Source organism: Physcomitrium patens, chromosome 15, assembly GCF_059467195.1.
Source record: "Physcomitrium patens ecotype Gransden chromosome 15, ASM5946719v1, whole genome shotgun sequence".
In the NCBI taxonomy this organism is placed as follows: Eukaryota; Viridiplantae; Streptophyta; class Bryopsida; order Funariales; family Funariaceae; genus Physcomitrium; species Physcomitrium patens.
Window position 1 is genome coordinate 573,462 of NC_143424.1, and position 23,833 is coordinate 597,294.

Below are 23,833 nucleotides of genomic sequence, written 5' to 3' on the forward strand. Positions count from 1 at the left end.
TTGTGGACTTTCTCTGTTTTAGTTATACAAGAGTATATTTTTCTTCACAAAGTTTTGTCATGATTCATATCCTTGAATGTTAATTATATGTTAAGTTATTGCTTCTAAGATTTATAAACCAATCTTTAGCACCAATGATTTTTCTAACTTCTACAATGTTTCTAAGTTTTTTGGCTACAAAGTTTTTGTATTCAAATCAAAACAATATTATGTCCAAATACTAAACTAAAAATATAACTATGTAACTTAAACATTTTTTAAATTCATTCAAACATCTTACAATGTATATAATAATATTTAAATACAAAATTTTAGTTAGATTTTTTAACATTTATAAATTAATTTGTATGATCTTTTATGAGAATTTTAGAGTACTCTCTTTTATACAATATGGTCAAAATACCTCTATCATGTTGTAATTGGAGGAAGGTTTAGAAGGACCTATTATTTTTGTCATCTTAAGTAGATTTTTGTCTTATCAATTGAACTTTTTATACAATAAAAAATAAAAATAAAAATCAATTTTGTAAGTATACAAGAAGTATGATCTGTTAACTTGAATGCAGCATATATTGGAATTGGAATAATATTATTTATAGTTAGATTTTTTTTTTTTTTTTTTAGATCTAAGATAAAAGAATTAGTATTAAAAAATAAAATTGCAATATATTTCACTTTTTAAAATTATTTATTCCTTCTTTTATATCTATAATATATTTTGATGCCAAAAATTTCCTTGACTACTCTCTTTGTGGTTCTTTCTTAATATCTATATCTATCATTTTTATTAATTGATATTCTACAAAATTAGACTCTACATAGTATAATTCTATACTATTTTTGGATTAGTTCTTGCTTGCTGCTACAAACTATTCTTTGATTTTTTGCTTGTTGCCTTTGTTGGTTTATTTTCTCTCATTACTCTATTTTTGACATACTTGGCTTCTTTAAATTGTACTCATCATTTGTTATACTCTTGCAATATAAAACTATATTATTATGTCATCCACAAATAGAACTCAATATCAATTATTTAGTATAACTTATCCACTTTATATGATTGTTAATGACTCACAACTTATATTTATATCTAGTAAAATTTCAAATGGTAAATCTTAAATTTTATTTAATATTTCCTCACTAAATCTTATGGTCTTTGTTGCTTCTAGCTTTGATAGAATTTTAAACTTTTCTAATTTGATAGATTTTGTAAATAATAGTAGACTATTTCGCTCTTCAATTCGATGGTCTACTATTGGAGTTGCTTTTAAATGTTTCAAACTATGTTTACTATGCCTTATAATCATACTTTGTTGATAAGTGGTGCTTTTAAAGTAACTCTTAATTATAAAATATCTCTTCATTTATTCACTATTTAAAAAAATATTTTCTTTAATAATGTAAGTAGTCCACTATTTTTTAACTTTAAATTACTTTTATTGTTACCAATATTATCTTATAATTTGGAAGTATCTTATGTGGGGGGTTTTTTTTTTTTTTAATAAACTTTATTTGAAAGAGACAATATGTTGATTCTTACAACTAAGGAATAGGTTTAGTACTCATTTTTATATATTGCTTAAAGTAGATTTATTTTTGATAGCAGAGTTTTATTTAGATTTTTACAACAATTGATTTAAATACAATGGTGTTTTATTTATTTATTTATTTATTTATTTCAGTATTGTTAGATATGATTTTCATTCCCATGTTGTCTATTTAGTTTAATTTGATGTGTTCATTTCTATATATTTTTTATACTTTACATTCAAATTTTTTATATATTTCTTAATTTGATAATAATGTTTTAGAAATATTATTACATTTGATAAGATAATTATTAAAATCTATAATTTACAGAATCACCTCAATTTAGTTCAATTACCTTTAATTAATTAACAATGAGTTAAAACAGCAGAGAAAGTTCAGAACAAATTTCTAAATGATAACTTCAGATTCCAAACAATAAACAATTCAAGACCAAAAGTTGATATCCAAGATGAAATAAACGGTCACAGCCACACCCGACGAAAACTTTTTGCACTCTACTGTATCCTTGACTATCTGTCAACAAATTTCTAATCTGACATCAGATCCAAAAACATCATACTACTCAATGCCCCAGCGACATTCCAGCTTCGTTACTCACGAATTAAATCATGTGTGTGCATTACGACGCCTCCAATTTGGCGCAAAGAATGATACAATTTTCTGTTCTCGGTGCTCCGCACCAACAATCCTGTCTACATCTCAACGCGACATCCCCATGTGCTCGCTCTGAGCACGCACAAGCTGGCTGCCACCCAAGTTTTTATGTACAACTCGGCAAACCCCCACCGAAGCCTGGTCTTCGTGAGCGGATGCAATCACCCGTGTTTTCACACCCTCTGTAACCACATCAACAACCACAGCCTCCTCCACATCCGCCACCGCAACCGCCACCGTCAAGAGCGGATCCCAGCAACACGCCACCCAACAACCCAGCGCCCAGCCCCATTCCGGGGCCTCCCATCATGCTGCTTCGCCTCGGGGCTTGTTGGTAGTAGCTCGACTGCGCATACTGCTGGGGGTAATACTGCTGCTGGGGGTAGTACTGCTGTTGGCGGTACTGCTGCTGGGCGTAGTGCTGTCCGCCTGCCGCCATGGCGGGCAGGCCCACTGCTGGAGCGGCGTACTTGGCGGCCTCCTCTGCCGACAACACCTTCCCCACCTTCACGGCCACGTTGATCACTCCCTGCCGCTGCCCCGACTTCTTCTGGACTGGGTACGACAGCGGCTTTGACCCCTTCGCCTGGGCGTTCACGTCGGAGAGAGGCACGCTGGCAGTCCCAACCAACTTGTTCGACAGCTTGCTGTGGTGGTAAATCTCCACGGTGATGTTGGCGCTGCCCTGCTCCAGGAGTGTCTCCTCCACCACCAGTCTCACCAGAGCATTCCATGTGGGGTTCACGCCCCCGCCCTTGTTCACGGGCCCGGCAACCTTCGTGTGGGGGTAGATCCACGCCACGCAGTAAGGGTCCATGGTGCCCCCCGTCAACTTCACGTTCTTCAAGTCTTGCGCCGATAGCACCGTCACTTCCAACTCCCGCTGCTGCTGCTGCTGAGACCCCATCCTCACAACACTGATTCCTGTGCACCACCGCCTACTCTAACTTCCCTCACTGTAAGTCCGCTCACTTGTCGAACTCCGATGCAATCACCCAATCCCTGGGCTGAATTCGCCTTGCTCCGATGCAGGAGCTTGTCTTTGATCCTGCGACGAAACTGAAGTGGAACTGTAATCCGCAGAAGCTGAATGAGAAGGATGGAAGTGCAGTGCAAGGCGCTGGGATTATGTACCGGTTCCGGGGGGTGGTGTGGGCGCAAGGGAGGTGTGCACGCGTGTGTGGGCAAGAGCGTGTCGGTGTAAGCAGCGAAGGTGCCCCGCCGCCTGGGAAAGATCGAAGGATGCTCCGAGGAAGGTGCACATTCCTGAGGGTGCCGACCCCGGGTTTTCGATGAGTCGTCGACTGCGTTGACGACGTGTCTCGGTCAAGGATCCAGGTGTCGCAGTTACGGAGTTGTGCGGGAAATATCCCGCACAATGAGACCCGACTTTTTTCTTCCGAGGGATTTCCATTGTTGTTTCTTTGAATTTACTACTGGACGTTGTCATGGACACAACGATGTACAATTATTGCTCAATTCATGTTTCCACATTGCAAATTGTTGTATTTAGGTTTGCTATAAACAGTGGTATAGCTCTGGTAGCATAAGGTACATTTTTCACTAAATATAAGGGTGGATGCTAGGTTTGATTTGTTTTGAGTTGCCAGTGTTTCATAATTAGATGTGCAACCACCTTTCCTAAGTCCATTTCGGTTGTTCTAAGCATGATATTTAATAAGTAGAAAGTATGGGTAGTTTTTTTGAAATAAGTATTTATATGTGAGATATTACTATATATTTTACATTGGAATGGTGTGACAAATTTAGTTGAGTGTTTTTGAAATGGTGTGACATATTTAGTTGAGTGTTTTTGGGTCTTTAAGGAGAGATATGATTTTTTTAAATTTTGCATGATGTAAATGTGATGGTTTTGCATCTTATTACATGTATGACAAACAATGGTATTGTAATAAATAATTTATTTTTTAAAAGTGAAAATCACCAAAATATTATTTTATTAGTGCTAATTATTTTAATTAACTAAACAATAGTTTTTGTTCAATAGGATCCAAATTTTTAAAAGATTTAAATCAATTAATTTTTTGTATTGTAACATTAAAGGTAATTATTTCAAATAAATAATTTTTTGGCCTCTACAATTCAAGTTGTCTTTTCTAAAGTATAGCAGTTCTAATGTCTTAAGCTCATAAAGAAAATATTTTAGTTTCAAATTACAAGGAGAATTTCACGTCAAGTGATGTATGATAAGAATTCTTAGTAGAATGAACCATTCTATGTCATGTGATTGATGTCACTAGATTGAAAGTAGGATAGTGCAAAATTTTCCTTTCATTGTATACCTCTTTCTAATATGTAACTATTTATCTATCATACTATTATAAATATACATATTTATTCCTATAATTACCTAAACAATTTGAATAGGTAGAAATAGATAAAAATAGATTAATTTAATAATATCTTGTAGAGAAGCTGCTTAGAAGCTTTATAAGTTAAGGCACATGTCTTGTATATTGAACATGTATTAGAAGACCTATAGAACATCACTACATAGCTCCTAATTAGATAATGTATAGAGAATCAAGTTGAAATCCTTCTTCATTATTGTTAATTTCTTTATTGAATTTAGCCTACTTTCAAGGATTTCTATTTTTTTTGTCTTTTGGCAATAGCCATTATAGTTTCTTTTTGAATATACATATTTACTTATTTCTATTTTTTTATTTTTTCTTGAAAAAAGTTTCACTTGTTTATTTGCCTTCATTGAATTTTTATTCTTAACAAATTGACAAAAGTGATGATTGTAATATCAAATCTTTGTCTTTTCTTGATTAAAAATGGATTATCTTTTTCTCTTGATAAGACATAAGTGTATTAGAAGTTTGTAATTAATATCTTGTAAATTAATATTTTTAGTACTTTCTTTGTTCTCAAGTCCTTTCTTCCACTTATCTTGAATAATATTAGATATTTTCTTTTTTTTAATATTATTATGACAAAGCTTATTAAGATGAAGAGTGTAATGGCACAAATGGAAGAACAATTGAGAGAGTTTTTACTTGCAATGTATCAACTCAATTTACCACCACAAAGAATAATAAGATTGGCTAGAAGTAAAGATATAGAGATAATTGAAGCTGCTTCAACATCTGCATCAAAGCATGTTACTTCTGTTATGATAAAATACCATTTAAGCATTAGAGAACCAAGAGTTGTTATACTTGAGAAGTTTGATGGCATAAGATCAAAGTTTCAAGGATTCTTTAATAAAGTATAATTGGTGATTGAATTTCTATTTCAAAGCTATCCAACTCTATAATCACAAATCAGATTTATCATAACACTACTTTCAAGTTTTGCATTATTATAATTTTTATCTTTTTTTGAATAACAAGATCCAATATTAGATAATTAAGTAGTTTTTTTGGTATAATTTTGATCCATGTATGGAGAATATAATATAATTTGTATTAAAACCAAAAAAATTTGTATTTTGAGACAAAAAAATTGATCTATAACATTATATGTTTTATAATTTTTACAACTTGCAATTGGTATCAAATGGGACAATGCTACACTCATTAGCCAATTTTTCTATGCAATACAATATGATGTAAAGAAATTGATGTTCAACTTATTTTATCCTTAGACATTGAATCAAGCAATCAATTTTGTTGTAAAGTGTATTAATTAGCTTTTTGAATTTTAATCTATAAGTTGTACAAATAGGCCTCAATTCAATGGCAAGACTAACATCTTTTTAACACATATATTCAAAAGTGGAAGATATCCAAATTGATGCTATATATTTTTAATATCATATTGAGCAAAAAAAGATTCATTCTAAAGAAGAAGGATTGTGCTTATATTATGGAGAATTTAAACACACTACTTAACATTATCTAAAGAAATCATGTAACTATAAAGTGAGTAGTATGACTATTAAAGAATACAATATAGAAAAAAATGAGTTTGTTTGATTACAATAAAGACCATGTGGATGGAACTTTGTCTAATATCTAGTGAAGGTCTTATTCTCTTCTCAAAACCTTCATCTTGTTTTACAGTAGTTATTAGTTTAAGACCTAAACATCAAAAAGCCTTTGCCTTGCTAGATTCAAGAGTCTTTGCTTGTTTTTTAGATGAAGAGTTTGTTAAAAAATATATCATACCGATAGTGAAGAAAATTAAACCTATTCATGTTGAAGTCATAAATGGTGATCCATGTCTTTTAAAAATGTTAATCATAAAATCTTTTTTATAATGTGGATCCAAACCAATTTTTTTTTTAATTATACTCTAAGCCGAATTATTTTGGCTTGGATCAAAATCTTTTATAGTTTTCTAGTATGAACTCTAATCTTCTCTATAAAGAAAAAATATGGATAATTATAGGTATATGTAGATTATCAAGGGCTAAATAAGATTACTATTAAGAATATGTATCTTCTATCTTTGATATCTAGATTTTTTTAATGAATTAAATTAAGAAAAGATTTATATCAACAAGATCTTGAAGGAGTATATAACCTAATATGTATCAAAAAAGGAGATAAATAAAAAAAACTATATTTTGAACCAAGTATAGTCATTTTAATGGATTTTATCACTAATCTTTTAGCCTCAAGTTCTTATGATTCTAAATTCATGATAGTAAATTGTTTCACCAAGATGGTATATTTTGTATCATATAGAAAATCTATCATAAGTAAAGAAATAATTAAAATTTTCTATTCTAACATCTATTGCTATCATAGATTATCCAAGGATATTATATTAGATACGAGGACTCATTTTGTATCAAGATTTTAGAGAATTATTTTTAAGATTGTAAAAATAGATATAAAACTATCTTCGATTTTCCATCTTCAAACTAATGGACAAATAGAACGCATAAATTAAGTTTTGGAGCAGTATTTGAGGTATACCATCAACTACCAATAAGATGGTTGGATAATACTATTTGAGCCATATCACTATATCTGAGCCATATAAGATAATGAATATTTCAAAAAGAAGACAAATGCCATTGTATCCTATAAAAGTAAATAATAAACAAGTGTTTCAAATGAAAGAAGTCATAGAGTCAAGGTTGCACCAACTTAGGTTCGAATATCTTGTTCATTTGTACAGATATAATATTAGTAAATGCACATTAGAGCCAATATTTTTTTTTTTTCATATGCAATAAAAAGATCAAAGTTTTTCATCAACAACATCCATTAAAACAAAGATGAAGAGTCAAACAAATCTTTTCTATAAAAAAAAATAAAAAAATGTTCAATGAAGATTGAATTCTATCTTCTATCCTTGATTGTGAGTTCTTTATATTTATGACGCTAACAAATTAGAGAATCAATAATTGGTAGATTTAATTCAAGAACCATTGTTTGCTGACTTATCAAACAAGACATTGCAATCGTTACAATCTTAAAGATGGCATAATCAAGATGAAGATCCTCAAGAACAACATGTTCCTCAAATAGATGGCAAGATACCATGCATTTGCTATCACAACCTTGAAAAAGACTCTTAATATTTGGTGATTTTATTGAAGGTAGAAATGACTCTTAATAGTATAACAAATATTTTATTTGAAGAAAGTTACAAAAGGCCTCAACAATGATCAAATATTAAAGTGGTCTTTTTGCCTTGAAATCACGCATTATCAATGGCTGAGATGATCTCTTATAACCTAGGCCTAGTGAATTGATATAATGGAAGCACATGTTTTAGACCTTTCTACCAAAACAACATCTCTACCAAATTGGATCTATTATTAACAAAGACAAAAGACTACTCCATTGAAACATTGTTAAAAACAAAATTGCTTTTGATTACATCATAAAACTACAATAATGGCAGTGTGAAGAATGCAACATGATATTAGGTAGATATTTCAATTTACTTATTTTTTTCTCTCTACTCTGCATGTATATATATATTATTTTAATTTCTATTTTTACAATTAATTTTTTTCCTTCTATCTATCCATTTATACTTAAATTTTTTCTAATGTTGCTATGTAGGTTATTATATCAACAATTATGTAGCAACTAAATGATAAGATAATAGAATGAATATAGACAAATTATAGGTGAATCTAGATATTTTTTCAATTGTTAAATTTAATTTTTTAATTAATATTAGAATAATTCAAATTATCTTAATTAATAATGTATTTTTAGAATTACAATGTATATTATTTAATTTAATAAATTTATTTTAAAATTTCTAATTAACATCTATTTGTAAAGCTATTTCTAAATTTCTATTATCCTTTTATTACAAAAGGTATTCTTTTGCTATCTTAATAAAAAAATATTTTAATTGATTACTATTTGATCTTTTTTTGCAAGTAGATAGGTTAAATTGCAATCATTGAAGAGTGAATATAGTACAATTTGTACATAATAAACTTTATTTAAATGATGTGACCTATGACTGTTCAAAAATAAATTTATGATGTATTCACAATTTATTTTTTAAAGACGTTGTTCTCAAAGTACTTGCAAAATAAATGTTTTATTTTCAAAGGCCTTTTTTATTTTTATTTTAAATTGAGAAATTTCATGATAATTGTGAGGTTAAAACAGATTAAAAAAAAAGAAAAAAGAAGTAGAAACTATAGCTATTTCTGATAAATATTTGGTGAAACATTTTAATTAAGTATCTATTACAAACTTATGAAGTTTTAATTTATATGCATAACAACAAATTTAGTTCATTTTATGCAGCAACTGGTGAATACATCACTCAGGAAAAAATACATCTTACATATTCATCAGAACTGCAGAATACATTAAATGAGAAGGAACGATGAGTTCTGTAACTAAAACAAGACCACGGCCATCCATTAGGCATAATCAAACGAAAAAGAAAAGAAAATAACTCTGTTTTGTATTGCTTACAATGTAACTACATGGGGAGATGGCTACCAGCTACAAAACAGTCAGTGGTAAAGATCTTGAGAAGCCGCAGAATCTCCAGTTAAACCTGACCTGCAAGATTACCTCCCCCAAAATCTCATGACAATTTCGAGCAGAATACAAAATGAGCTTCCGTCTGAATCTTTCAACTGTAGTAGCCAAAACAATTCAAAATCCAGTGTTGCACTCTTCCCAGTGTGACTAGGACTGCAACCTGATGACTACACACAGTACCCAAAACAGTACATGATCTCTAAGCCATGAGTGAAGGATATGAATTGACGCACCAGGAGCCACGCATTCTTTCCAGGGATGCAATCGATAGCATGTGCTACACAGGGAAGCATTACTGTTCTTCAAATAGCGCCGCTGTACAACATTTTCGGCGGTTAAACCCAGCAAAATATTAGAGTTACAAAAAAATATTAGAATCACGCTGAGCCCCACACTCCTCTAATGGATCCCATCTTGGAGCTAACACCTGAACTGAGCTCCCAAAGGATGCGGGCAAAAACATCCGACATTCGCTGGTCAACAACAGCCAGCTCAGCAATCAGGCTCTCGTAGGCGAGCAAAACAATTCTATTCTGAGGTTCAGAGGCCAAACTCTCAAGGGTAAGTGCTGCCTTTCGACAAACTTCCTGCGGATGATGATTCCATGAACCTACTACCCTCAGCAACCTTCCCACGGCCCAGCGCTCGCCTGCAAGACGCAACCTGCAGTCCGTGTTAATCTCGGAAAAATTGAGTAATGCTGCCACAGCAGCCGCGAGAGCATCGCCAGATACTTCAGTACTTATAAGCTCTACCAATCGTGGGAAAATCAGGGGAACAAAAGGCAAAATGGAGGATTCATTGTCAGGATTTACAACAAGTCGTCCAAGAAGCTCTGCTGCATTGCAGTGCCAGGAAATTAAAGGAGACGACAGCATCGTCATTATAGCATCGATCATCCTCTTATCGGACATTGAGCTTCCTGGGTTGTTCGCTTTATTGTTCCCGTTGTTAGTAAATATCTTCAAACATAAGAAAGGCGCTAAGTTCAAAAGCGTCTCTGTCGAGTTTGTAACCAGCTCCTCGTCCTCAGTCTCGTGATCTTCTAAGACTGTAATCAAAGTTTCTAGGCAACCACGGTGCTGTGCCATGAACGATTCGTTCTCAGGCATGAAAGACATATTGCGCAACACATTCGATACCGCCACAGCACATATCTGTTTCTCGTGACGACCAATTTCGTCGAGATTGAAAAGCCCTTCCTCGTCCCAACACCATCCCTCTTTGGTCTCTGTTGCATCAGCACCTTGAGCATTCCTCTCTGCCGCCGCCCTGACATGCAGCAGTGCATCATCGGGGATGTATATTTCATGCTCGAGACCAAACCCCGTATACGGCTGATCAGCTCCTAGCAAGCGAGGCCTGGACAGTTTCGCAAACATCCGCTCGTGCGCTATGTCCCGCCACTCACTAATCACCTGTAACAGTGAATCAAGCAATCCCGGCACTTTAGCCAATGGAGTTGCGTCTTTGCGAGTATCATCCTTCTCCTTGAAACTCAACAACGTCAGCGCGTTGATTGCCCACGCCAGCTCACCCTTCAAGCCGCTCTGCAGCGCCATCACGATTCTCTTCGTATGCTGCTCTGCAAAATTGTGGCTCACTTGAAGCGACGGGCCCAGGTTCGGCCCAGGCGAAGGCTGATGCGCCGCGCCAGCAGTGGCATTCTCCACGTGACCTACATGATTTGCGCTGTTTCCAGCATTCGCCGTAGCAGGCCGACCCCGCTTTTGACCGCTACCACCCCCTGCCCCAGGCGGCCCTGCCATCGCTCCCCCTGCTCACACAACTCTCTCGAGAATCACACCTTAATCTCTCATAAAAAATACTAACAAAAAACCTTCTCTTCAATAAGGCAACCTCATATCCAGTCCTTCCAGACATCATACCCTAATCGCCATCGCCAAGTTCTCTCTGCAACACTCCGGCTCACAAAAACACCCACACACACACAATCAACGTCAATCGTCTCAACGAACAGAAAAATAGATTCATTCATCAAAATTTCATCCATTAATAGACGAACGAAGTTTTTGATATGCCAACATGCATCCTCGGTAGGCTGCGACCGATCTTCTCAGTCGGACAAAGATCACTCAGGATTTTTCAGAATTCGATTCGAAGCTTTCGATCGCGGGGTGCCGAGTGGATGTTAACGCATTCGCAGCTCGAAGTTGCATTCGATTTCTCATGTTCCCAATGCCATTGTCCTAATCTCTGAAGTGAGCTTCGTACTGAGGAAAATTTTCAAACTGTAGCATTATCGTTTGCGGGGATTTGCTTTTAGAGTGATTTGTCGGGTTGATTCGGTTGTCGTAAGCGGAGATCGGAATTTGATGAACAGCTTTCCGCCTTCGTGCTCGTGACTTCCCATCGCCGAGTGCCAGGTTTGGTCGTGCTGGAAACTAGCAGGGTTGTTGGACTTTACATGGTATCTATGGTACGTGAGTGAGAAACGCAACTTTCTGGAGGGATGGCGTTAGGGTTCAGTGATGCAGGCTGGTTCCACGACTGTATGATTCTATGGCTTCAGAAGGAGCCTGTGAAATTGAGTTTGGCTGCGCTGGCCATAGCTTTTATCAAAATTTCCATTACCAGCTTGACTCCGGTGCGTTCATGGCGTCCAACAAATGTCCTGAAAGTTTGTTTGGAACCCAATTTGAGGTTTACATTTTTCTTTCTGCCATTCTATTTGATTGGAACTATCAGTGCGGTCGTTGGGGGCTTCAGTTACAGTATCTACATGTAAGAATGCAATATTCTTACATTGACATAGAGATTGCAATTGAAGTGAGGATTTTGTCTCGGTAAATTCAAGTTGCGACCAGCTACAAGGTATTGAATTCTTATTACGAATTTTGAAGGTTGTACTTGCGTATGAGAGTGCAGGTTCTAGCAGCAGCGCAATCATATGAGGATAACCATGTGAATTTCACCCAGTACGGCGCATTTTCGAAGCTCTGTGGAAGTTCAGCGACTTGTGCTGTTGCCGGAGTTTTGCTACTGGTGAGTAAGCGGCATTAGTACTTTAATCAATATCTCCCTATCGAAAGCCATGTTGACCAAGACAAACCATGGATCATAAGCCAGCAATCGTTCACAGAACTTCTGCTTATTATTATGACCCTTTCCTGTTTGTTTTCATGCCAAAACCTCACGTATCACCACCTTTTTTTCTTTTTCTTTTTTCTTTAAGAAATTTCATTTGCTTGCATATTAATCTTTACCAATTTGCTTTCATGTTGAAATCTTCTGTGACGGATGAATTTCGTGCTAGTTTGATTTTTATTTTGAGTACGCGATAATTGTAGAGAAGGATAAGCTTGGATTTGTAGGTCCAAGGGAAGAAATATTTCACTATGAGAGCTTCTCTGCATGCTTACGCAGTGATCGCAACTGCTGCAGCTATTGCCGTTACTGCTGAGAACCAGGTACGACCCTCCGTTTCTAAGTCAAGGGTAAAAATTTAGGTTCTTCAGCTCGCAAGGAGAAAAGTGTTTTATGGTGTATAATATAAAAGTCATTGTAGTTCTGCCCCTAAAGCTCTCCGAACAATTACATTAACTGTTTTGCAGTGACTTAGATCCGTCACTGTTGAAAGAGGGGGAATACTTATATCTCTTTGTGAAGCTAGTATTTGAGAAAGCTTAATCTTAGAAACTTAGCACTGCATCGACCCGAATGTTCTGGGCATCATTGTTTTGAAGTGAAAGGATTCGATCATGCTCGATGAAATCTGAAGATGCCATGCATGGGAATGATGTCTTTACCTTGATAAGTCGAGTTTTGGAGGTGATCACTAGATGGCTGCTGATTTGGATAATTTACTAGTTATAAACATCGATAACTCTTGGGCAGATTTCTCACATAAATTGTTAATTTGGTGTCAGGAATAAGTTTGAAGGTTTTTATGGTGGTAATGCCAGAATACTGATCTTCAACTCGTTCATAATCATGAACTGCAGTAGTATAAAATATTTTGTGGTGTATGTACCCACAGCTGCATGCCTTGACGTATTGTGAATCTATGGATGCAACTAAAATTACCCAATTGTGCTGATGCAGCTGAGCCTTGTTGGAGAGGAGTGGAGCTTGACTTGGCAATGCTTGATTGTTGTCATTGTAATGGTGGGCAGTTCTTTTCCCGCACAGCATGCAGAAGGATTCCCTTAGGATCCATGTCTCGACTTTTATATAAGTTGCTTTTTGTATTGAAATTTAATATATTTGAAAGATTCTTGAAATTTCGACTCATTTACAATAATTTAAAGGTATCATTTTCATTTGAGACGGCAGAGGATGTGCATTTTGTCGTATTGTAATATCTGCATTTTGATCTTGTTCTGCAGGGTTTGCAAATGGCAATGATGGATATAGAATTCTCCCGAAGGGATTGGTTGGTTTCCGGGTTATTTATTTGTGGCTGCTTCGTATCAGCATTACCATGGGTATGTTATACGATACCTGCTATTTGAAGGACGGTACATCTTGTTGTATTATAAAATCCCGGCTTTCTCTTTTGATTTGCTTTTTAGACCACTTTGCAAAAACAATTACATGTGTAGTAGACCTTGTCATTCAAGAGTAGTCCTTCCTTTGTCATTTAAAGCTATGGCATATTTGGTGTATTTACAGTTGCCCTCAAAGACTATCAATGCCATAGCTCCTTGGTATCTGGCCTTCGGAGGAATCTTTGCGGCTGTTGTTTATCTTGGGTAGAACCTATTTACCATCTACTACTTCATGGATGCATGAAGTATTATCGTTTGTATTCAATGCACACTAAACAAGTATGATTACTACTGAGTTTATGTTCATCACTGCCATAACGAGAGTGACTTCTTAATTGATGTTTTTATCAGAAACCATTACCTTCAATGTGAGACCTTTATTGTTTGTCTTTGTTTTTGTTTTGTTTTGTTTTGTTTTGTTTTTTTTTTAATTTCTTACAATAATCACAAGCAACTCTGAATCATGATGATATCTCTATGTAGGATGGAGGGATTAAATCAAACTTACCAGGATAAATTATTTCGTAAACTTGACACAGCAATCACTGAGCAGGTCTTCTTTATCTCACTTTTTGCTACAGTCATTCGGATCATCGGTGGGTTTTCCTACTTTAAAAGAATTACTAAGCACAGTTTGTTACATGTGATTCTTTCCATAAAAAGTAGTGTTTGTACTTCTATATCGAGCATGTCTTCGTTTTGAGAGATTCAGGTCAGATATACAACAGGAACATCTGTGTTTAGAATGGTAGAGCAAGTTTGTAGGTTATGAGCAAGATTACATTTAAGTTCTCATTTGCAAAATAGATATACAGGGTTTTTGTGGGAGTTTCGGTGTCTTGAAGCCATTAGCTTTCACGCTAAACATCCTTTCTCCTTTGCAAGTGTTCTTCTGCTCTCATTCGTAAGTTGATTTTCTTCTCTGGTCATTATATTCATGGCTGCAGTGCTATCCTTATAATTGCTGCTTTATAGAAGGGAGGAAGGTGGAATCGGTGGACTTAACGCCATAAATTTGGGTTGCTCGTTGCAGATGGGAGTTGTCATGACCTTCTTAATGTCATACATGCTGCGTCTTTGTGGAGCTCTTATTTGTGTGATGATTCATCAGGTGCGAATTAAGTCTTCCACCTAGAGAACAGACAATGGATACTCGTCGCTGTTGTGACAGAATTATTAATTAAGCACGTGGGCGTGTTTATATTTCTTTATAAACGGGTATCAGGAATGGCATTGCACGTAGGAATGGTCTTGGAAAGCTGACTACCTAATCACCATCCTCACTTCTTCACTTGGGATCTTAAGAGTAGTGTGTTTTCTTTGCAGATAATGGTGAATATCTTGGCAGGGAAATCGCAAGAATTAAACTTTGTGAATAATGTTTTTAAGTGGATTGGAATTGTAAGTATTTTGTATCCCTTGAACCTTGTTCGTAGTCTTTTCGTCGACTTGTTTATTTAAGTCCAAAATTATATGGATTAAATTAGCCTAGGCTTTGAAATAAAGCCCGAGCCCTGGAATATTCTTTCTTCGATAAGGAGCAGAGCGGTGTGCTTTTGGGAATTCTTAAAAGAAACGCTGTATATTGCTAGTTGATTTTGTATTTATATGACGAGATACATGAATAATGTAATCGCAAGTACGTTCGCTTAGTCGCCTCGAAGTTCCATTTCCGTTATGTGTTGCAGCTTCGATAATGCTTCATCATTTTAACAGGATCTGGTGGGTTATGGTGCAGATATTCATGCTTGGAATGCTGGGAACGACAATGTCGATGATGCAGCACAATCACCAGAAGTGTGACAAGATCCAACTTACGGATGAGGAAATGGATGAGTTTGAAGTTGAGGATGAGAGCCTTCTACAAGACGTGTAGCCTGTGAACAAATCGAACCAACAAGCGGGAATCCCCTGATAATCTATATCATCCTTTAAATAAAAAATAGATAGGCAGGAGGATAGCATCATGTGGCCTACTTTTGGTGATTGATTCTCAAAATAAATCTAACTAAGAATTTGTATGAGTGAATCACTTCAAACCTTCAAAATAGGAGCTGTGGGCTCATTGAATTTTACATCATGTAGGAACTAAGTTACACAACCAAGAACCAAACCGAGTTGTTTGGCACTGTATTCTCGCGCTTGTTCAATGGTGGATAAGCAAAACTCGGAGGTCATTTCCTTCAATTTCGTGAAACCGTAGGAAGATTTTGAATCCTATTTGCAGTATGAACATAGTGGACATTGAACTTAACACTACTGGTACCTAGTGGGAGGTGTGGAATTTTTTTTAGAAAGAATAGCAATTTAGCTTCTATATTGCCACAACGTATGAACTGGAAAGAGGCCATTCCTGCCCATTAAACTCGGTGCAAAATGCCCTTCTCTCCTCCCATATTTGACATGAAATGTTGCTCTACATGTGGTTAGCGAGAGAGAGAGCGGTAAAAATCTCCCTTAACCATTCTCGGAATTCTCCTGGAAGTTTCTACCTAGTAATCACCTGGAAAGCTATGACACTAATTACTGTGAAAGTGGATTTGATCATCTCATCTCACAGTTAAAAAAAAGAATGAAGGAAATCTTCACATCACATATTGTTCAGTGGGCTTGAGGGCAATGACCATCCAGTGGCTTCATCTTCATGGAAGCCTAACTCCGAACTTAACATTCTTTTCACAGTTACGATTTGATTGAATCACAAGCACATTATTAGATTTATTATTATACTAGCAATAATAATCAAATTAACCGCAATCAGGAAATATCATAACTTCGTATCAATGTGAACGGAATGTAGAGATTACTAGAATCAAAGTAAAGACGAAAGATTCAATAGAAAAGGAAGTTGAGTCCCAAACGTTTCTGCAGACGCAGGTATCCTCTCCCGATTCCCCTGAACCCACTCAGCAAAACTACTGGAAAAAGAGAACGATGCCTTCTTCGTTTATGAAATGGCTACAAAACCGATGCCAAACAAATCACTTGGAATCTAGGAATGCGCATGGCTGATTGATGGACATTACTATACATATGGGAAACGTTCAGTCATCAACGTAGGCTTAGATCAGTCCAGTTGAGAAGATAAAGCGCCGTTCTTATCACACGGATTACTCTTCCTCACACTCGGCTCCTGGAACGCTGCCAAGTCATGTAATTTGGTCTCAAAACCGTCCTCCAAATCATCCTCTAAATCACAGGTCTGCGACGCCATGGGTCGAGGAGGATTGATCCGACGACGGCGATGGTCAGAAATATCCTGCCCACCTTTTACAGCACGCTTTGAGCAAAGACGTAGCGTTGTCGAAGGTTCACTCTTGTCTGCACGGTGGTTTTCTGCTGGTGCTAGCGTTGAGGCAATGTTCACTTGCTGTCCAACTTTTTCATTGTCGATGTTGGGCGCAGAGTCATGACCCAGTTGCACCACATAGCCTGGTTGCTAGATCTTCTTCCATTCGATGATAGCTGGCCTCTCATGTGTGATGCCTCCAGATACTGCTGACACTGAGAGCACAAGATTAATCCGACTTCCCAGTGAAGCATAGCGAAAACTATTGCACACTTCAGTAAAATCAGGTGCACAGCCAGCACACTGTCGTTGATTTCAGTAGCCGATTAACAGCATCGCACTTTTAGTTACTGGCGATTTCAAATCTTCGGAAAACAGCTAAAGGACAAAGAAACAGAATTGGATAGAATTTCCCTCTACCTCCTACATTGGAGGCGCTTTTTAACTCATTCGCCAAATCGGTGGAAGTTTTTGCAAGTATCCTCGGATTCTATTCAAACCCTCTTTTGAAAGCATGTCAAATGGGACAAGTTAATGATCTCCAAGTTTTGTGAGGTTTCTTAAATATAAGAGTTGTATTTGAGAAAAAGTTATATAAATAGAAACTTGATAAGTATTAGAGGTAATTATTTTACTTAATTTGATGTTTTTTTCTTATTATTAAAAATTAAAAATTAGTTATTGAAACCAATGTCTACATTGGCTTTCTATTTACATGTAATACTTACAAAAATTTATAAATTTTATTTATTAATTAGAAGAAGAATGAAAAAATATCTCATATTTTTTAGTAATTTATTTAATAAATATAATTTTTAGTTAATTTAAATTATTTTTATAACTATAAAAAATCACTAAAATAGGAATAAGCACCTTTAATTTGATATTAGCATTCTGAAAATATTATAAAACTATTAGAATTTATTTTAAATCAATTATTTAAAAACTTTTATTAAAATTTAGAGTCATTTTCAAGACTTTAGTAAAAATGAGTTTTACCACCTTCAGAACCATTATGAAAAAATAAAATAAGATCTAAAGACTATTCAAGGTCGTTAGGCTAATTTGATGTTTTTGAACACCATGATGAAGATAAAAATGCAAAATTGTTAGTTTTACTAGTACAAGATAGGAAGATAAGTAGCTTTTCTAGTCTTTGTAAGAATGGAGGTGCACAAGTTCTATATGGGTTGAAGCACCTTAAATGTTAATATGAGGATAAGACTAAGGCTTTGTGGCCTCTCTAAGATATCCATATACACTACTTAGGAGCCTTAGTGAGGATCAAATTTTTTATTTTTTAAATAAATTATAAATACTTTTGAAGTATAAATTATTTATTTATTTATTTATTATTTTTATTTAATATTTAAATTATCATAAATTACTTATTATGATTCTAATTTATATATTTTTTATATAAATTACTTATTTAAAAATATATTTTTTAAATTTTAAATTTTTACTTTTATTTTTTATTTTTTATTGGATGAAAATCTAATAAATAGATTGTGACCAATTTTGTAGTTTGCAATTCTTTGAGTGCACTTACTTCACTTATTTTATATTGTTCTTCATTTATTGTTGTATTTGCTTCTTCCACTTTACACCACCAATTACAAGCATTTTTTTAATTGAAGCTATATTATAATTTGATGTAAGGAGTGAATTTTACACTCACAAGTGACTTTATTAATTGCATAGCCCAAATGATGAGCATCTTATCTTAGGACTAGTGAGAAGGGGTTAATATATGCTCTAAATAGAAGCCTTAAGTCTAGTAAATATCTTGGCAGCTTAATAATGTGTGTTAGAAGTATTATATATCTAAATTTTAATTCTAAATATTGAATCTTGTTTAAGTGTAAATGCCACATGTTGTATTGATTCAAGTTCTTGTCTATTACAACCTATTTCTTTAACACTAATGGTTTGCCAATGAGTAAAAGATGCATAAATTTAGATAATCTTCATTGGATTGTGAATTAGCAACAAAGAAGAAGAACAAGAAGACAAGAAATTAATTCCATTTTTAAAAGGCAATAAAGGATCTTTTATAGATTAATCACTCCCAAACCATCTACTTTGCTATTTTTGATAAATAATGATTAATTATGATATATATATATATATATATATATATATACATATATATAAGTAACTTTTATCTTATATAGTCAAAAAATACATTGTTCTTTTTTCACAAAGAAGATAAAAAAAAAAAAAACAAAGCTAGTAACTAGATTTCTATCTTTTTATTAAATACATTTGAGAAGCTTTTTACTAATGTAATTTGAAGACAATACCAAATAATTCTTAAAGAAGTCATCTACTTTAACCAAATTGGTTTTTTTTTCCTTGAGGTTTATTTTAGATAATATATTAGTTATTCAATAGACAATAAATCAAACCAAGACTTTATTGCCTTATAAAAGTGGCATTAATTCCTTTTCTTATAAAAAATTTATATTTTTAAAGCCTATAATAAGGTCTTATAGGATTTTATGTTTAAAGCTTTAGAATAATTAGTTTTTAAATTTTCTTTTCTTTATATAATTAAAAGTAATATATATAAAATAAGTATATTAATTGGCATTGATAGGACTTTAATAAAATCATTTATCTATTAAAAAAAGGTGTGAGACAAGATTGTCCTTTAGTACCTTACTATGTGCATCTTGATTGGTGAAATTTTTAATATTATTATTCAACATGATGTCCATCAATACCATCTATAAGATTTCTTTATTTTTTGAAGTCCCCATTAACAAATCACTAATTTACCAATGACTCTACAAATATGGTCTTTGGAAAAGAAGCAAATGTACTTTATTTATTAAAATTTATTAAATAATTCAGCCCAGCTTTAAGTTTAGAAATAAATAAGTTCAAAATTTTTGTAGACTTATAATTTTAAAATTAGATCATCCAACTTGGTTAAATCAATCTAGTTAGATATGAAAATAAAATATTAATATTAGTAAGCTTGTAAGGTTTTTTTTATTATCTCTTTTAATATTTAAGATGCCAATCAATTTTTTATTAATATAAATTAGATTATCTGTGCTTCATCAAAATTAATGTGGCAAATTAAGCTATCATTGCAAATAACATTCTACTCTCTTTATTACATCATTTTTTTCCATTTTAATTGACTTTGTACAAGCTATTTAAAAGATTAAAGCAATGGTAAAATTTATTTGTAAAAAAACACTACTTTTTGGATTCAATCTTAAATTGCATAAAAGGTTTGTTATAAAACTTGTGATAGATGTGGCTTTAGAATCATTAATCTAAAATAATCCACCAAAGCTCACTTATCCAAATGGATATTATTGGCTCTTTAGTTAGGCCAAGGAAATATTTAATAGTTTCTTAGATATTGAATACTCAAAACTAAACCAACAATTTATGGAAATTGGGCATTAAATTTGATCTAGTTGTTTATCTTATATTATAAATAGAAGAATACTTTCAAAATATATATAAAAAAAATAAGAAAATTCTAGCCACAAATAAATAAGTTTATTTAGATCAACTTTCTTACTTCCTTTCATAATGTTTAGAATTTATTCTTATTAAAGAATCTTTAATATTATTTCTTTGAAATTGACCTCAAATTCCATCAAGCTGCAATTTTCCACTCAAATAATCTTCATTGTATTAAAAAAGTCTTCAAAGCCCCAATGTCTTTGTTATCTATAGAAGAAGCAATATCTACATATTACATTCTTTTATTTTATGGCTCCTTTTAGATTTTTTTTTTTCACATTTATATTCCAATCTTTTAGAAAAAAACTCTTTATCAAAATAATGCCATTCTAAAATCCAGTATTTAGATTGGATTATATAAATCAAGGTTTGACCATCTTCTTTATATTTTATTCCAACCTCCTTTAAAATATAGTAGAGTAGAAAAAAAAATGGTTTGTCTTATTCCATCCTATGGAAGAAAAAAAAAAAAAAAAAAAAAAAAAAAAAAACTTTCACTTGAATAAGACTTAAAAGACAATATGCTTCAAGTAGAAAGCTTCTTGAAAATTGTTAAAATTGTTTTAACAAAATTGACCAAAAAATTATATTTTGGTGTTGATTTTTTTTATGGTTAAATTAATAAATAGAAATTTGATTCTCTAACATATTTTAATAACTTAACAAGAATTTACTCTAAAACAATAGCTCTTCTATTGATATAGTGGTAGGAAAATAGATTGTTCTTTTAGGTCATAATGTCAAGAGTAAGAACTCAAAGTTTGTATATAAATATGTAAGATATTTTTCAAAGAAATTTTTTAAAAAGAAAATAAGTAAATATGTATATTAAAGAAAAAATTGGAATAGTTATTACCAAATATTGAAAAATTACACTCCTAAAATTAGACTAAAAGCAAGAAATGAGTTGACAAGAGTTAAGGAGGCTTCACTCTTGCTTCTATATATACTATCTAAGTATGAACTATGTGGCAATATTCTTTAGGACCTTTGATACATGTCTAACTCATACAACAAGTTTCGTACATGTATGCTACATAACCAACTCGTATCACAAGTCACAAACATGTATAACATGTGGCCAATTTATTGGCCAAGATTTCAACCTACCAATCACTTGTAGACTTGTATAAAAGTACAGTTGAGTCTATGAAGATTCTAAAAAGTTAATCTTCAAGATATTGTCAATTTTATCTACTTTAACTTCTACTCATTAATATTATCTACATAATTATTGGAATAAATATGCATGTCTATGAAATATAACTTTTTATTTAACAAAAAAGACATTTAGTCCAATCCTTACTCCACCAAAGAGACTTTGTTTATTTAGATCATATGGTAAATTTGTACAACAATGAATACTTGAAGAGAAAAAATTAGCTTGAATTTTGACATTTACAATTCTATCTATGAACTATATACACATAAATTTATTTTCTACCAGTTTTAGAATTGTCATCAAGAATGTTATGTTTGAAATTGGGCTACTTTTTTCTTATATAAATTAACATTCAATTCCTAGAATAGGAGTGGTTGGAAATTCTTTACTTGATAATAAATAATTTTTCTAATATATCTTCTATTAAGATTCAAATGTTTTTGAAAAATTTAGACTTTATGAAGAGAAATTTATTTGTAGATAATTTGAATTCACATAAATAAGTTTGTCCCTGAATATAGTATAGAATATACTTAATACAAAAAAACATAGATTTATAGGATTTGATCTAATATAAATAAGTTTCTTGAAATATTTTTTAAAAAATTAAATAAAATTAAATCCACAACATAGGTCTTTTCTACTCAAAAGATGGAAATTTTTTAAGATTTCTAATTAAATACTTGATTATAGATGTGATAAAAAAAATAAATGAAATTCTAGAATACCTCAGTGTAGTATGATTATATATGAAAATATTCTAGTGTACCTTAGTGTAGTATGATTCTAGAATACCTCAGTGTAGTACATAGATGAGCTTGCCTTAATAATGGCTCCATGTACTTTGTATTCTTAGTTTTGTCTCTAAGTTTAAGAACTGAAGTAGTTTGTTGTATTTTGTTTTCACTCTATTAATGCATAAATGTATTGTGTTCCAATATATAATGTTTTCTTTCTTTAAAAAAAAAAGAAAAAAAGAAAAAACACAAGACTTAAAAACAAGTAGGCATTAGATGTTTCTTCAATTTTTCATGGATGTACCTCTAAAAGTACACCAGTAGCACATCAACAATGTTTTGAATGATAATATAAATTTATAATGCATGGTTTTTATTTTTGTTAAAATGATATTATATATTCTTGTAAAAATATATCTCTTAAAACAACAAAAGCCTTAATGTGTTGTGCTAAATAATCTTAAATTCTAAAAATTTAATGGATTACAAGCATTAATATAAAAAAATTGTAATTAAGAAATTTTCTTTATAAAATCTAATTTTATTGTTAAAAAATACTCAAACACAATGTAATGTCAAATGGACACATTAAAAAAATAAATGAATGAAAAAAAATCAAAAATCAATTTTTATTATTGTTCTTCTCTGAAAAAATATAAATAGAGTATGATCTCGATCCTTGATGCCAATACATATAACTTTGCTATAAAATCTTATATTTTTATTGCCTTTAGTCAATTTTAATTACCATAATTAATGATTTTAAGAAGAAATATTATAAAATAACCAATAAATTAATAAATAAATAACATTATAAAAACTCATTAATTTCAACCATTAATCTATGTTGTTATAGATTAAGATGAAAAGAATATCTCAAAAATTCCGTTATAAATAAAAAAAAGTGTTAAAAATCAAAATAATTTATATGTTTATATTTGTATAGGATTTGCTAATGCTACACAAATTTTGCTACTACCACCGCAACTTGCCACCAACTTAACATATTTCTTTAGTTTTTATTATTCCAATTATATATATATATATATATATATATATATATATATATTAATTTTTAAAAATTATATATATAAATATTTTTAATGCAAATATTATTTTTGAAAAAAATTCTTTTTATTTAGCATTGAAAAAGAATGTAGATGGAATGACAATATCAAAAATTGTAAAGGCATTAGCTATACCCTATTTATTTATTTACTTTACATAAAAACTGAACTCACTAATGAATGGTTTATCACCTCAACATATGACCAAAGGAAAAAAAATCAAAATCAAATTTGTGAGCAAGTAGAATGGTTAACATTCCAAGATGAAGGATGATTCACCACTAATATGAAGATCATTATTACATATTGTTAAATACTTTAACATTAGTGTGGTCTGTAAACACTCCTCTCTAGTGCATGTACATCGCTACAAGGCCAGTCACTGATTGTGCTCTCTTGCTGCTTATTGTCTTCATTATCCAG

General features: G+C 32.6%; 2 protein-coding genes across 7 annotated transcripts; one reads left to right on the forward strand and one right to left on the reverse strand.

Annotated features, from left to right (window-relative positions):
• Window positions 1–9,047: 9,047 nt before the first annotated feature.
• On the reverse strand, window positions 9,048–11,101 carry LOC112292527 (armadillo repeat-containing protein LFR). 5 transcript variants are annotated; one of them, XM_090256142.1, is made up of 4 exons: window positions 9,968–11,101; window positions 9,706–9,815; window positions 9,386–9,467; window positions 9,048–9,170 (listed from the first exon to the last, which is right to left on the reverse strand). In XM_090256142.1, the coding sequence occupies exons 1-2, from the start codon at window positions 10,919–10,921 to the stop codon at window positions 9,708–9,710; spliced, it is 1,062 nt and encodes a 353-aa protein (XP_090112268.1). In that variant the 5' UTR covers window positions 10,922–11,101; the 3' UTR covers window positions 9,048–9,170; window positions 9,386–9,467; window positions 9,706–9,707. The 5 variants fall into 5 exon arrangements, with proteins under 5 accessions (XP_090112268.1, XP_090112269.1, XP_090112267.1 ...); XM_090256143.1 differs by having other exon boundaries at window positions 9,048–9,467; window positions 9,706–9,801; XM_090256141.1 differs by having other exon boundaries at window positions 9,048–9,467.
• Window positions 11,102–11,235: 134 nt separating this feature from the next.
• On the forward strand, window positions 11,236–15,860 carry LOC112292529 (UDP-galactose/UDP-glucose transporter 5). Of its 2 annotated transcripts, none has more exons than XM_024541101.3 (11): window positions 11,236–11,760; window positions 12,042–12,158; window positions 12,488–12,583; window positions 13,218–13,280; window positions 13,502–13,600; window positions 13,788–13,867; window positions 14,147–14,259; window positions 14,479–14,567; window positions 14,697–14,774; window positions 14,990–15,064; window positions 15,402–15,860. In XM_024541101.3, the coding sequence occupies exons 1-11, from the start codon at window positions 11,626–11,628 to the stop codon at window positions 15,537–15,539; spliced, it is 1,083 nt and encodes a 360-aa protein (XP_024396869.1). In that variant the 5' UTR covers window positions 11,236–11,625; the 3' UTR covers window positions 15,540–15,860. The 2 variants fall into 2 exon arrangements, with proteins under 2 accessions (XP_024396869.1, XP_024396870.2); XM_024541102.3 differs by having other exon boundaries at window positions 11,347–11,816.
• The last annotated feature ends 7,973 nt before the right edge of the window (window positions 15,861–23,833 follow it).

Bases quoted from the DNA above. Each gene is read 5' to 3' on its own strand.
- LOC112292527 (XM_090256139.1), bottom strand. From the start codon at position 10,921: ATGGCAGGGCCGCCTGGGGCAGGGGGTGGTAGCGGTCAAAAGCGGGGT.
- LOC112292529 (XM_024541102.3), top strand. From the start codon at position 11,676: ATGGCTTCAGAAGGAGCCTGTGAAATTGAGTTTGGCTGCGCTGGCCAT. The intron at 11,817-12,041 runs GTTTACATTTTT...ATGAGAGTGCAG, and splicing joins TGTTTGGAACCCAATTTGAG to GTTCTAGCAGCAGCGCAATC. The intron at 14,568-14,696 runs GTAAGTTGATTT...TGCTCGTTGCAG, and splicing joins GTGTTCTTCTGCTCTCATTC to ATGGGAGTTGTCATGACCTT.